We start from the raw sequence: 13,884 nt of genomic DNA on the forward strand, positions 1-13,884 counted from the left end.
CTTTTAACTGCGCAAATAGTTACATAGGCACTGGGATCACGAACACTATTGTAAGAGTAACCGCGTGAAAAAAATAAAGAACATAGCCGGTTTTTTAATTATATTTGAATTGCCTTATTCAAAAATAATACGATTTATTAATAAACTATAGGACTAGTAATATGTGTTTTTGTCTTTATTAAATAATTCATATTGTAATTTATTAAACAATACTTATAAAATATATATTAATAAAAGGAAAATGATATTTCTTTGTTTTTAGTGTACTTTTTTGGATTATAGCTGTGTTTCGTTTCATCCCAGGACGTAATTAATGACAATGACCCTTTATAGTCGACAACGGGTACACAAAGATTCTTTGAAAGTATTCATCCCAACTTCGTCATCCTTCACGGGAAGTTCTTTAAAGAATTCAATGGTCCGATTGTAGATGTCGAAATGTTTCAAAGATTCTTCAGAGTTCTAAGCTTTCCTGCATTGATTGTCACTTGTTACTATTAAGAACAATTTATAGATATTGCCAAATTAAAAAAATATATGTCAAAGAACGCTTGTGTGCGAAAGGTTATTATACAATGTGTTTATGGTTGATAGCACATCTTGTGAATGAAACTATCGTTTCCTGGCTATTTCTTTTCATATTGAATTTGTAAACAATAAAATTGACAAAAAGGCCCGCTGAGTTTCTTTCGCCGGTTGGTATTTTCTTTTCTGGACCGATGGTAGTGTTTAATTTGACAATCAATAAGAAAGTGTAATGCTTCTATATTGAATAAAGAAATTTGATTTGATATGATTTGATTAAATAAAAATGTATGTAAAAAAAATAACTCATGTAGTTTTATTCAATTGCAACGATATGAAGTATCTACTTATTTAGTATAACGACATTCATAACAGTCAAGTTTATATTTATAATATTGCAGTTTGATCGTGATTGATAATCAATATTTTTATTTATATTGTAAACATTGTATAAACAATTAGGTACATATTTATAGTTTACTCAACGTCCAATTATTTCTATTTATTTAGCGATGTTTCCACATCGCGCATTGAACAAGCAACGACCTGTTTTAATATATCGCTTAAAATTACCCATACACAAATTTACAATTACATATTTAAATGTCTTTGACATCATATTATTAATATTTACAAATGATTTTATCTTTGATTATAACTAGAGTACATTTAACAAGACATATATCAATTATTTTACATCAATAATTTAACACTAAATGTCTTTTAATTTGAAATAAATAAATAAATTTAAACCTTTTTTTTTTGTTTCTGGTCATATTATCTTGAAATACTTAAAGGCTTATAATATTTAGTACAATAATATGACGATTGTTGATATTTTATCTATATTTAGATTTATCTATCTATGCATTTCTCGTTGACATCCGTGATGAAATCACTGGAGTCCCTGACGGTCATGATCGTGACACCATCCGTGCTGTTCCTGGATATGATGTTATTCTTTTTCTTTGAGCTACCGTAGTCGTAGTTAGATATGACGACACTTTCCGTCGGATTCCTGTTAAGATAATTATTTGTTTGTTAACTCCAGCACTAAACGAAAAAGTAGTTACTTGTAGTACTCACAGTAAAGGAAATACTAAGTTGGAAATTGAATTTAAAGAAGTTCTCCATCCGTGTTTGTCTTAGAAATGTGTGTGTTTGAGTTAGAAAATAATTAGATTAACTAACTTTTTTTTATTAATTAATTAGATTGAGACGAGATGGCCCAGTGGTTAAAACGTGTGCATCTTAACCGATGTATTCGGGTTCAAACCCAGTCAAGCACCACTGAATTTTCATGTGCTTAATTTGTGTTTATTATTCATCTCGTGCTCGGCGGTGAAGGAAAACATCGTGAGGAAACCTGCATGTGTCTAATATCAACGAAATTCTGCCACTTGTGTATTTCACCAATCTGCATTGGAGCAGCGTGGTGGTATTTGCTCCAAACCTTCTCCTGAAAGTGAGAGGAGGCCTTAGCTCAGCAGCGGGAAATTTACAGGCTACTAATGTAATATAATAAAAATGTAATTAGATTTGTTGCCTTACCTTTTTGTATTCTGGCTGCTGTATTTGTTATCTAAAGTTCATCATATGATTGATGAAATATTTATATTTTTGAAATAAGTCAATGAATGCCTGAATTAATGTTGAATGTACCATTCGTACCTATTACAGCAATGTCGTTGTGGTTCTTCGATCGACGTTTCAAAAACAGCCTTTCTCGCCAGTCTAAAGCTCGATGTTTCAAGAACGTCCTTCTCACAGCAGAGATAACGCAGAAAGTACTTCTTGTAGACGTCACTCATGGAGTACAAGGCGATCGGGTTGAAGCAGGAGTTCATAAATCTGGTAGATATAAAGATAATCAATTCATACCTATTACAGCGATGGCGTTGAGTGCTTCTAAAGGACGTCTCGCATATGGCCGTTCTGGACAATCTAGAACTGCAAGTTGGATGGAGGGCGCCTCGGCGACAGCAGAGATATCGGTTGAAGTGCTGTCTGAAGACGCCACTCACGCAGTATAAGGCGACCGGATTAACGCAGGAGTTGAGAAAACTGTTTGTTTATAAAACAATATTAATTTATTTTCTTTATTTATATATTGGTATAGTATATTGCATAATTATATTAAATTGGACAAAATGTGAGCTTAAAGTAACTGGAATCTGTATCAAATAACGTCAAAATGTAAACGACGAATGGCATTTCGACGGGTTAACCGCAATACCATGACAGATAGACTAGACCACGATGAGATCACCGTTAAGCGAATCGATTATTTTGCCTACGCCATCGATAGGAGAATGGTCATAAAGCTTACAAATGTAAAATCGAACTGTTTATAGGATTTTAATAACATAATGGCTTATATATTAAATATTTTTTTTATATTTGTAATGGAATAGGCGTTTGTCTTCCATCTCACATGATGGAAAGTGTAGATGAAGACGAAACCTGTTCACTCTAGTCTTAAAGGCTCCAGAGTTCAACTTATCAGGAAAAATAGACCCAGGCAGGTCGTTGCCAATCTTGTACTATAATACTAATTTACTAATACTAACTGATAACAATTACGATACTAGGAATCATAGTTATATAAACTAAGAGCTTGGTGATGTCGTCCTGACTGATTTCAGATATTGTGACCAATCTTAAGAGATACCAGCGAACTACGCAGTATATATTATGATAGTGAACAAGTGTGTGTGCAAATACAAGTGTACTCCCTATTCCCCCACTCTTATAATCCCTCGGGACGGCAAATCCGACTCAAATGGAAAATTAGGCGCAAAACTATCGGTATACGGTATCACGTGGTTTCCGGGAGTACACATACATCAACTCCAAACTCCAGTTGTTACTAGCATTTTTCCGATCGACGTATCAATAAAGTTTTATCAGCCGGACCGGATCTGGGGTTTGAGCCCAGGACATCCAGATTTTGCGACCTTATATCTAGCCACTAGACTAACGAGGTAGACCAAACGATTACTGGGAATCGTAGTTACATAAATTAAGAGCATATAACCTAACAGTATATATAACAGGAAAACGGAAAACTTAAAATATGATTTAAATGTACTTATAGACAATATTCATGACCTAGTTAAATCAGCGTCGTTGAAGAAATTTTACATATTCATTTATTTTGTCAAGTACATGTCCATAAGGAAATTTCTGAAAGCATGTCCAAAAGAAGATGAAACGATACGATAAAACAAATGAAACGAACCTTCCGTCGTTTCTCAGATAATTATCAATTACCGATACAGTAATTATTCGCCCATCCAATTTTACAACGCTAGCCGATTTTATCTCATCGATTGATGCGAGTTTCGTAGCTAGACGAGATGCAAATTACTCATAAAATTTTACCCTCATCTTTTTCAATCGTCAGCATAGTTGGAGACATAAATTTTACGAACCTTAGACAGAAAGCGATTATTCGGAGAGCGTGGGTCCAGTCATTATAGTCGCTTTGGGCTGTCGGCGACATGTAGAACCATACTTCCAGTGCGTGATACGGTAAGAAACAAATGAAAAATACTGAAACAAATACTGTTTTATAGTAAATATATATCTATTTTAGTGTAAATTTGTGTGTTTTTAATTATGCCATATATTTATCTTTTTTTATCTTAATTTTCAATTGAATTATTGTTTTATGATTTAAATACTTATAAGTAAAAGTAATAAACTTAAGTTTTACGAATGTGTGTGTGTTAATGTGTGTGTATTGTTGCAATTTGTGTTAGTAGTGGTATAAATAAATAAAGTTTACAGTAAAAATTAAACTTTCGAAATGTCCGCTATTGGACAAAGACATTTTATCTACGTAAGGAGTACTTTAATGAAGCGTACTCCATAATGCTGCACTAAGGTGTATGACTGTAACTAAATATAAGGCAAAAAATCATCTGACAGATGCAGGTTTCCTCGTAATGGTTACCTTCACCACCGTTTATGACATATTACAAATGAAACACACGAAAATTCTGCTACGAATACGAATTAAGTATATTTATCTTCACTAGACACCTCGTTTGCTTTTATTATATGGACATAAATATGCGCAACAATATATTGATCGAATTTTCTATGAAATTGGGTATTGAAAAATCAGCGGAATTTGACAACAAAAAGAAACTCGAATCTCACCGTAGAAAAAGAGCGTGCAATGTTAATATGTGATATGTGACAATAATTACAAAATTTATACGATACAAGTATCAAAATGGCGTATCACTGTAAGTCGGTTGTCAAAATTACACGAATGAGAAGTGAATTCTTACTGAATCGCACTGCAAATAAATCAGATTATTTTAAAATGTAACCTATGTTTTACTAACGAAGTTGGAACACCTTGGTGAAACGATCTTATTTTTTTACATAATGATGATCTTTCTTTTTAAATTTTGCTAAGCTGTCCGTGTCGCTCGTAAGCATAGAATATTATAAGGCGGGTGCAAATCTGCGTTGTAAGTCGAGGGTCCGTCGTTAGAGGCTTTTAGGTTGCCGACTTAAGTGGCTCTAATATTTGTGACGGCGCACGGCTATGTAGTTCAAATTATTTTTTTGTTATTTGTAAGTAAATTGTTTTAAAATACGGATTTATTGTTTCTATATAAACAGACAACTCACTTCTCACTCGACTTACAAAACGCGCAGATTAGATTTGTAAAAAATAATAATTTATATTTCATTTATAAAAAAATGCAGTCCATTTATTGAAACCACTTGAATTTGTGAATTATTTATTCGAAAAATATTTATTATATGGATTTTCGAAAGAGATGAAATTTTAACTCAAGACTCTAACCTAAAATATAGACAGCTTTAATTTTACCTTACATCATCATGACATCGATGCTATACTGATATAGTAATCTATTAAAAATGTCGTTACAAGACGCGCAACCCCGCTGTGAGTCGGACGAGATTATTGCTTGGAAACGCAACTCAATTCTATAACCTGTCTATGTAAATCATCATTTTACTTATGTTAACAACTATTTATGCGTATTTATAGTATCATAAAAGCTTCATAACTCAGTTTTTTTTCCAAATACATTAAGGTAAATTACTTCGCTACGTAAACGATATTATTTGATAATTTGACCAAAGAAACATAACAATACCGCTTATTTCTCAAAGGGCTTCTTTATCGTATAATGTTACACTGAACAGTAATTGGTTATTCCATTTTTCTTAACAATAGCAAAGTAATAATGATAAATCGTATTAAATGCGCCTTTTCAGCAATTTTTTCATTCATCCTAATTTGATATTATATTAAATTGAAATAAATGGATCTATAATAACATTATTTTCAAAATATAATAGACATACAAATGAACGCAGAACGTATTGTAAAAGAATAATGAACTAAATATATTGCTTTGAAGTTAGAATGTAAAATGACAGCCATAATCCACTGCTGGAATAGGAGGATAGAGAATAAGATTTGGAGATCCAGCTCGTTACTCCAAGGTGGATTGGTCTGACACATGTATCAGAATTTCGTACAGATTTTGTAGATATGTTCTCAGCGGTACCTTATTATTTAATTTAATATCTCAAAAAGAGAAGAGCGATTAATTTGTAATTAATATCCCAGTTCAAATATTTTGCCATACTTTGAAAAAAGTGAGAGGATCATTTTAATAAATGACTTTTTACCGGATCATCACGATAAATTCAGTCAAATCAATGAAGCATTTACAGAAAGTATTGCTGTAATTTGGACTGACCAATATTTTTGGAACATAACGTGTTAGCTCCCTTGGCTTAAGGCATGTTTTTCTTCTTATGTTAATGTTTATGGTTGGTGGTTAACATTGCAACATCTCGTGGTTTAAAGTAAAACATACATCAATGTTATATCATAAAATGGCAATCCTTTACCATCTAATATTCCTATAAATATATCTCAGTAGTGCTTGTCTGCCAAGACCCACATGTTTTAACGTCGCCGTCGCTCCTTATTTTTTTTTAATTAAATTAATACTAGAAAAGTTAAGAATGTTTAATTATAACTATAATCGATAACTGTTTAAATATATATTTTTTACATATTCTTAAATAGCATAAAAATAATGTTAAATATACCTTGAAAACTATAGTATTTATACTAGTTATTTAAAAAAATTTAAACATAAGTGGTGGTAATCACAAATGCACTCTATATTCCCTCACTCTCATAATTCGATGTGACGGAAAACCCCACACGAACGGTAAGAGCTTTAATAAAAAAGAACACCGGACCAATACTTCTACAGGCTTTCGATGAATGCAAGTATAAATATAAACACTGCTAACTTATAGACTGCTGTTTATAATATATCTCGAAATAAAAATCCGACAAGGTTTTTAATAACTCGGCCCAGGATTTAAACTAATGTACTCGCTTCGGCAGTACATATACTAAAATTGGAACGATACAGAGAAGATTAGCATGGCCCCTGCGCAAGGATGACACGCGGGGTACATGTCAGTCACTTCCTCGTGGTGTACCCTGGGCAACGGGGCCGGCTTGAGCTTGCTCGTCGGTCACGGCTAAGACTGGCGGGAGGGATGCCGCGGGGCTGCTCCTGGTACGTCCCTGATCGGCGTCAGGGCGGACCATGTGAGTGGCCTCGTTGGCTAGGAGGGAGTGGGAGGGCTCGCTACTCGAGCCTCCCAGGTGTTTTACACCGGCGGTCAGCAGCGGAGCCTACCATCTTATCCGCCGCAGGGAGTCAGCTTCGTTGACGCCCAGCCTCCAGTGGCGGACTCGGGGGAGTTCGCCACATTCCCACGTGGAAGATGAGGGGGAAGGCGCGCACTAGGCGCGCTTTCCATGAATATTCAGCCGCCTTACAGCGGCTGCCGCTGGTGGGGTCGCGGTTGCATGCCCCTGGCGATCCCGTGGCCTCACCACTCGGCGGCATGGTGGAAACACGAGGATGGTTTTAGTGGGTAGGACAGGGCATTAGCATTAGCGTGCCCTGGCACGGGGCATTAGACCCCGGTTGAGTCCCACATACCCGTCCCGGTCCCCCGACCGGGCGGCATGCGTAAATGCAATTCCTCCTCGTTAAACAAAAAAAAAAAAGGATTTAAACTAAGGCTATGATTGGCTAGCCACTAGACGAAGTATACATATAACTTTAAGTATATTTGGTTTAAAAATTCAAAGTTGAAACAAAACCGACCCTGCCTTATCGATAAAATAGTGAAATATGATTCGAATCGGATAAGATATCTTTAGAAGTGTTCTTCTAAAGCTTTTAAATGGATACCCTACTTATTTTCCATTAAACATCGAGTTCCTATTTTAAATTCACAATGGGTACTTCACAAAATGCACTCATGTGAATGGTGTTTCTAGATTGCGCTATAAAAACGATAACACTTGCGTAGAGGTAAGATTTTTGGCAAAATTTGAGAATAATCTTAATAAAATCTACACCACACCATAATACTAAAATGCTCCTATCCTCCTATAAAAGTGTGTGTATTGCTATGGATATTAAAAAAATATATGACGAAAAAGTAATCCTGTTGAGTTTCTTTCGCCGTTCGTTTCTACTTTTAATAAAACTGTCGATAAAGACAACAATCTTGCACAGATTAAAATATTCCAAATAACATTCATTACGTCTAACTGACGTCTCCTTATTTCTTTAGTTAATCAGAATTCCAAGTAAACATCGCCTTAACGAATGTATAAGGCAATAACAACGTACAAATACATTTTACTAACCAATGTACACTTCGGATGAATATTAAAATTACGCAACGAAATTGATTACAAAATTACTCGGAGTGGAATGAAAATACAAAATAATGTATTAGAATTGTACAATTTATGACAAAGAACATAAGATTTGTTTTGTACCTCTTAGAAGCCTGTTGTCACATAACTACTCCTTTTCTAAATATAAAATAATAAGGTATGACAAAAAAAATCCACCCTTATTCCACTCTTATGGGTAATATTTTTAGTTTTGCACCGTTATAGATTTCATCAAATAAAATTAATATCAAAATCAGTGTTGTATCATCGAAACTATCTAGAAACATATGACCGAACTGATAATATTAATAATCTATTCTCTTATCACGGAACATTGAAAGTAAAAAAATTCATTGTAATTCATAATAAACTGTTATAAAAAAATCGGTATTCAAATTTTAATTTTGACTTTTATATAACATTTTAGACTAAAAAAATTTTAGTATGATTAATATAGGTGATTATTTGTGTGTTTGTTAAAAATATGTATTTGTAATAGTGTGTTAAGTACTCACCAATGACAAATATCAAGACCATACAAGCGACCGACTTTCTCGCCTTGGCCTGAGCTTCGCCTTGTCCGCCGTGTAGCGCACCCGGCATCTCCTTAGTACTCGCCAATAGGCGTTGCGCCATTAAAGAATAAAAGAATGCAATCACTAGAAGCGGTAAAGCGTAGTAAACGATTGCCTTCGTTAGTGTCATCCATCTAGTAAAATAGAAATATAACATTTTAGAGATTCAAAAGATTAAAGTGTACCCTACTTATTACCAAAATTATATCTATTAAATAATTTAAATCTTATGTCACAAATCATTGACAAATAAGGCATATATATATATATATATATATATATATATATATATATATAATACGAGATTATATTAATGATAAATCAACGCCTCGATTTAGTGTTTGTTGTTTTTTTGGCAGGATATATATAAATTTTATTTTATTTATTGAAATGCTCTGTAATTAAAATGTTGGAAAAGAATTACTACTGAGTTTCTTGCCGGTTCTTCTCAGACTCAGGCTCAGAATTTACCCAAAACGATTTTAGCTATTATACATTTAATTCAACACTTTAACATGAAAATTCCTAAGTGCTTTTATGAGCCTACTTGGATTAAGAAAAAGTTGATTGTAATTATTTTTTTTTTATATCGAAAAAGTAGATTTATATTTTTGCTTTATACATTTAGATATTCAATTTTTTTTATATTTACACAGACGCATATATTTAGTTAATTAAAATACACTATATATGAAAAAGGTCGATAGTGAAAACAATAATTTCTTCAATAACACTATGTCTTGGTGTGACAATTACGATTCAATTAACAAGACAAACTGTTAGACAACGCAAAGTGGCTAATGGTTTTTTAAAAGCATATTGCATTATTGTAATACGTGTACACAATCCAATATAGAACATTCTAATTATTCTTAGAGTTTTATTAAGACTTGTATAGTTTATAAGCTTGTCCCACTTTCAATAATAAAGTTGTTACTAGAAAACACTACCAACTACATAGAGTCAGTAAATTAGTAGTTGGGTGAAAATGAATACAACTACCCAACTACTAGAACGACTAATACCTCGGTCGCCTCTTGGCTGTTTATTAAAGTTAATCTAATGCTTCTATATCGAAAACGAACATTCGATATTTAAATATTAGAATAAAATTAAAAACTCACTTGGAATAATTATGCCAGTCGGCTGGATATGGGGAGCAATAAACAATAGAGACATTGCTGTCGATATCTTCTGTGATTATGCTGGAAAAAATCGCTGCCGGTGCTGCAAATATAAGTGCAGCGGCCCATATAATTGTCGCACACACCAAAGGCAGCTTGCGTAGCTAGAAAAAAAGGATGAAGTTTTATAAAATGATCGAGAGACACTATGAATATTTTATGCGAATTTTATTTAAAAAAAAAAAGTCACACGTGTATAGTATTGTATTAGAATACGTAAGTTCATTTTATGTTATCTTTAGAAAAATACTAGAGATATATTTTAAACGAAATTTTGCCACATGTGTATCCAGCAACCCGCATTGGAGCAGCGTGGTGGAAGCTCCAAACCTTCTCCAAAGGGTGAGGAGGCCTTAGCCCAGCAGTGGGAAGTTTACAAGCTGTTACTCTTTTTGAACAATTGAAGAACATGAAACTCAGTGACCCTTGGATTACAATCTGTATTTTTAATTAAATTCGACGTATAATATTTATTTTAGTTAGGTAAGGTTTTATTGGTGCAAGTCCATCTGTGTATTTACCACCAATTCATCCTATATTCTATCTCTAAGCAGCAACACTTAGTCTTGCTGTGTTCCAGTTTGAAGATTAAATGAGCCAAAGTAACTACAGACACAAGGGACATAACGTCTTAGTTTCCAAGGTTGTTAGCACGCTGGCGATATAAGGAATAATAAAAAATATTTCGGCGCAATATCTATATGCAGTTGGGACCACTTACCATCATGTCGCCGAAAAAAATGTATTACTGTGACATTAATTTTATTAATAATAAAATTAATTTTAAGAATCGAGTGTTCTAATTTTAAAATTCATAATATTTATTACTGCCAGTTTAGAAAAGTCTTATTTACCACTAATCTTACCAAAACAACAATGATTTATATTCCACTGTTGCAGTTGAAATGGTAATAGAGATGGCGTAATCACAGGTACAAAGGACTTAGCAATTTAGATTCCAAGTCTGACTGAACATTGGTAACAATGATCATATATTATTTACAATGACAATTACTATGAGCGAGAATAGTCATACCAACTATTACTACCTATTAGAATGGTCGAAATGGCCCAGCCATTAAACACCTGAATCTTAACCGAAGATGGCGGGTTCAAATCCAGACAAACAACACTATATTTTTATACGTATCTGTGTTTTTATATTTCATACGTGCTCAGTGATGAAAATAAGCATTGTGAATAAACTTGCTTTCATCTGCCACATGTGTATCCCCTACCCCCTTTGGAGTTGCGTGGTGGAATAGAAATATGTTCTAAATCTTCTCTTTAAAAGGAGAGAAGGCCTTAACCCAACTACGGAACATCTACAGGCTTGTTAATGTACTATACTTTACAATCATAAAAAATTGCACATATACTTTTTATTTTTATAAGATACTTTCTAAAATAAGGGGAGGAGGCAGGTTCTTGAAATAAGCAATCTAATTTTAAATGATCACCAAACGCCCCTGACATTGGCACCGTAAGAAATTCACACCTAACACTATCATTATATCATAGCCATTATTCTAAGATGCTATGTTTCTGGTGAGTGTTGTTAAATTACACTGGCACACTCAAGCACTATTAAAGAGAAACCTGTAATAAAAAAATGTTAATTTGTAGCAATAACATTTAAAACAATAAAAAAATACTTTTGTAAAAATTTACACCAAGTATAAATATTGCAAGCCCGTCAGAATGGTGAGTGAGCCACTGTAACCACAGGCAAAAGGGACCAAACATCTTCTCATAGTTGATGGTGCATTTTCGAATTAAGGAATAGTTAATATTTCTTCCGACACCAATATTTATTGAGAGTGGTGACCATTTACCATCAGGTCACGAATTTTCCCGCCCGTTTACCAATATTACACAAGGAGAAGAGATATAAATAACCTATCTATTTAAATATTCTAGTTAACTTACCAACACGCGTTACGATATATCTTTAACGTAATAAACAATAACCCGATACGAGTCACGCGCCTACTGAACCTTCACACTAATTCTAACAACTGTCCAACGTGTCAAGTTCATCGGAACGAAGTCTAAACAAAGACAATTCATTGTAAAAGACTAACTAGAACGTCATACAACAAAGTATTTACTGGAAAGTAGTCAACAGCATTGAATTTCATTTAAATGTTTAATCATAAAAAGTTATATAATGAGATCAAAGAGTTTACATATATGCCGTTACAATTATAAATTAATCAATAAGCTACGTTCAGACAAACTAAAAATCTTACAACATATTATGATATAAATTAATATGAACTATCTAGAATTAAAAAAATAACGCTGTTGTAATAATGTATTTATTTGTGTGTGTGGGTTTGTGAAAATTACATAAAAGAGTTTAATATTATGTAATAGAGAACATATTATTACTGGTAACTGAGATGACACTTCTCAAAATAACAATGTTACAGTTTAAAGCAAAACGTAACATACTTAATGCTATTCAGTCCTCGACAATAGTTTCACTAACGAGCTGGCTGTTCACAACTTCCTAATTAAATGGCCGTTTAGTTTAAGACTAGTTATATAGTAATTAACAATTAAATTAAACGTCCTCTATAACAGTGGGGACTCATTAGGAGAATGACATATGCGAGTATGTATAATATGTCAGGCTGTTATTTCTCGTGAATCCGAAGACGTCATTCTAGAACGTCTACGCGTATTATAGTAAATAAAGAATTAATAATTATTTTAATATTGATCATTAAAACCTCTTTTTAAATTTTGACATTTGATTCTTTAAAAAATGTGTATTAAATAAATAGAGTGCTGAGCCGAGATGGCAAGTGGTTGAAATACGATAATCTTAAGCAATGATTGCAGGTTCAAATCCAGACAAGCACCACTGAATTTTCATATTTTTTGGTGTGTTTATTATTCATCTCGTGCTTGAAGGGAGACTTGTATGTGTCATACTTGAATTTGCTACTGTGTATCTATCCACCAATCTGGATAGGAGCAGTCTATTGTAATTAGCTATAATCCGTCTACTCAAAGTGAGAAAATACCCTAAGCCAACAGTAAGAGATTTTGTTATGTATATAATAAAATTATATTAGTTTAATATTCAATATAAGTTAACAGTTATAGGTACAGTCTTAAAAGATGGTCCTTAAATTTCGAAAAGATTTCTAAAGAAAATAGTACGGGCAACAAGATCTTCGCCGACTTCCACAAATTTTCTTTCAATTTATACCAAGATGCCGAACGAACTAACGATTTAATAGATTTATACTAACTGTATAATTCGTCAAAATTATACACAGTGTAATATAATATACGATACGATACGAGAAAATTGTAAATTACTATAATTAAAATTCATAGCATGTACGTTTGTTAAAAATTAATTATTATAAAAAGTATAGTATTATATGAAATATAAAAAGTATTATATTTCATAAACATACGAGTCAATTTACCACGTATTTTCATCGCGAATATATAACAAAATTAATCAAGATAAGTAACTCAATTAACATATTTTATATAGAAATTATTTATAAACACATTGTTAGATGTGTGACCTGTACCTCTGACCGCGAACATACGTGTTAGAGTTACATGGTCTTGGTCACAAGTCTGACTACTTGTAACCATGACAGATAACATTCAAATCCAAATCATATTTAAAATACAAAAGGTATGATCGCTTACATGATTTTATTTATATTATCTGAGAATATTATTATTTGTAGTAATATTATAAATGACTCAGACTGTCTATATACGCTGTCACGGCTTAACCGATTTTGATAATGTTTGGTATGAAGCAAGTTTGAACCTC

General features: G+C 33.0%; 1 protein-coding gene and 1 non-coding gene across 3 annotated transcripts in view; one reads left to right on the plus strand and one right to left on the minus strand.

Moving 5' to 3' along the window:
- Positions 1 to 1,282: 1,282 nt before the first annotated feature.
- The window catches only part of LOC113400504 (neuropeptide CCHamide-2 receptor-like), an 89,917-nt gene continuing 77,315 nt past the window's right edge, over positions 1,283 to 13,884 (minus strand). Inside the window, exons 4-8 of one of the 2 annotated variants that reach the window (XM_026640086.2) lie at positions 10,011 to 10,174; positions 8,827 to 9,020; positions 3,960 to 4,080; positions 2,407 to 2,589; positions 1,283 to 1,543 (exon numbers count right to left, since the gene is read on the minus strand). In XM_026640086.2, the coding sequence (XP_026495871.1) occupies positions 1,381 to 1,543; positions 2,407 to 2,589; positions 3,960 to 4,080; positions 8,827 to 9,020; positions 10,011 to 10,174 (825 nt within the window). In that variant the 3' untranslated portion in view covers positions 1,283 to 1,380. Of the gene's footprint in view, positions 1,544 to 2,196; positions 2,377 to 2,406; positions 2,590 to 3,959; positions 4,081 to 8,826; positions 9,021 to 10,010; positions 10,175 to 13,884 lie in introns of both variants that reach the window. The other variant, XM_026640087.2, reaches the window with a different exon arrangement.
- Positions 6,934 to 7,041, plus strand: LOC113400615 (U6 spliceosomal RNA). Its single transcript, XR_003369074.2, has one exon. It is a non-coding gene; the product is annotated as a U6 spliceosomal RNA (small nuclear RNA).

The sequence above is a fragment of the Vanessa tameamea genome, chromosome 17, assembly GCF_037043105.1.
Source record: "Vanessa tameamea isolate UH-Manoa-2023 chromosome 17, ilVanTame1 primary haplotype, whole genome shotgun sequence".
In the NCBI taxonomy this organism is placed as follows: domain Eukaryota; kingdom Metazoa; phylum Arthropoda; class Insecta; order Lepidoptera; family Nymphalidae; genus Vanessa; species Vanessa tameamea.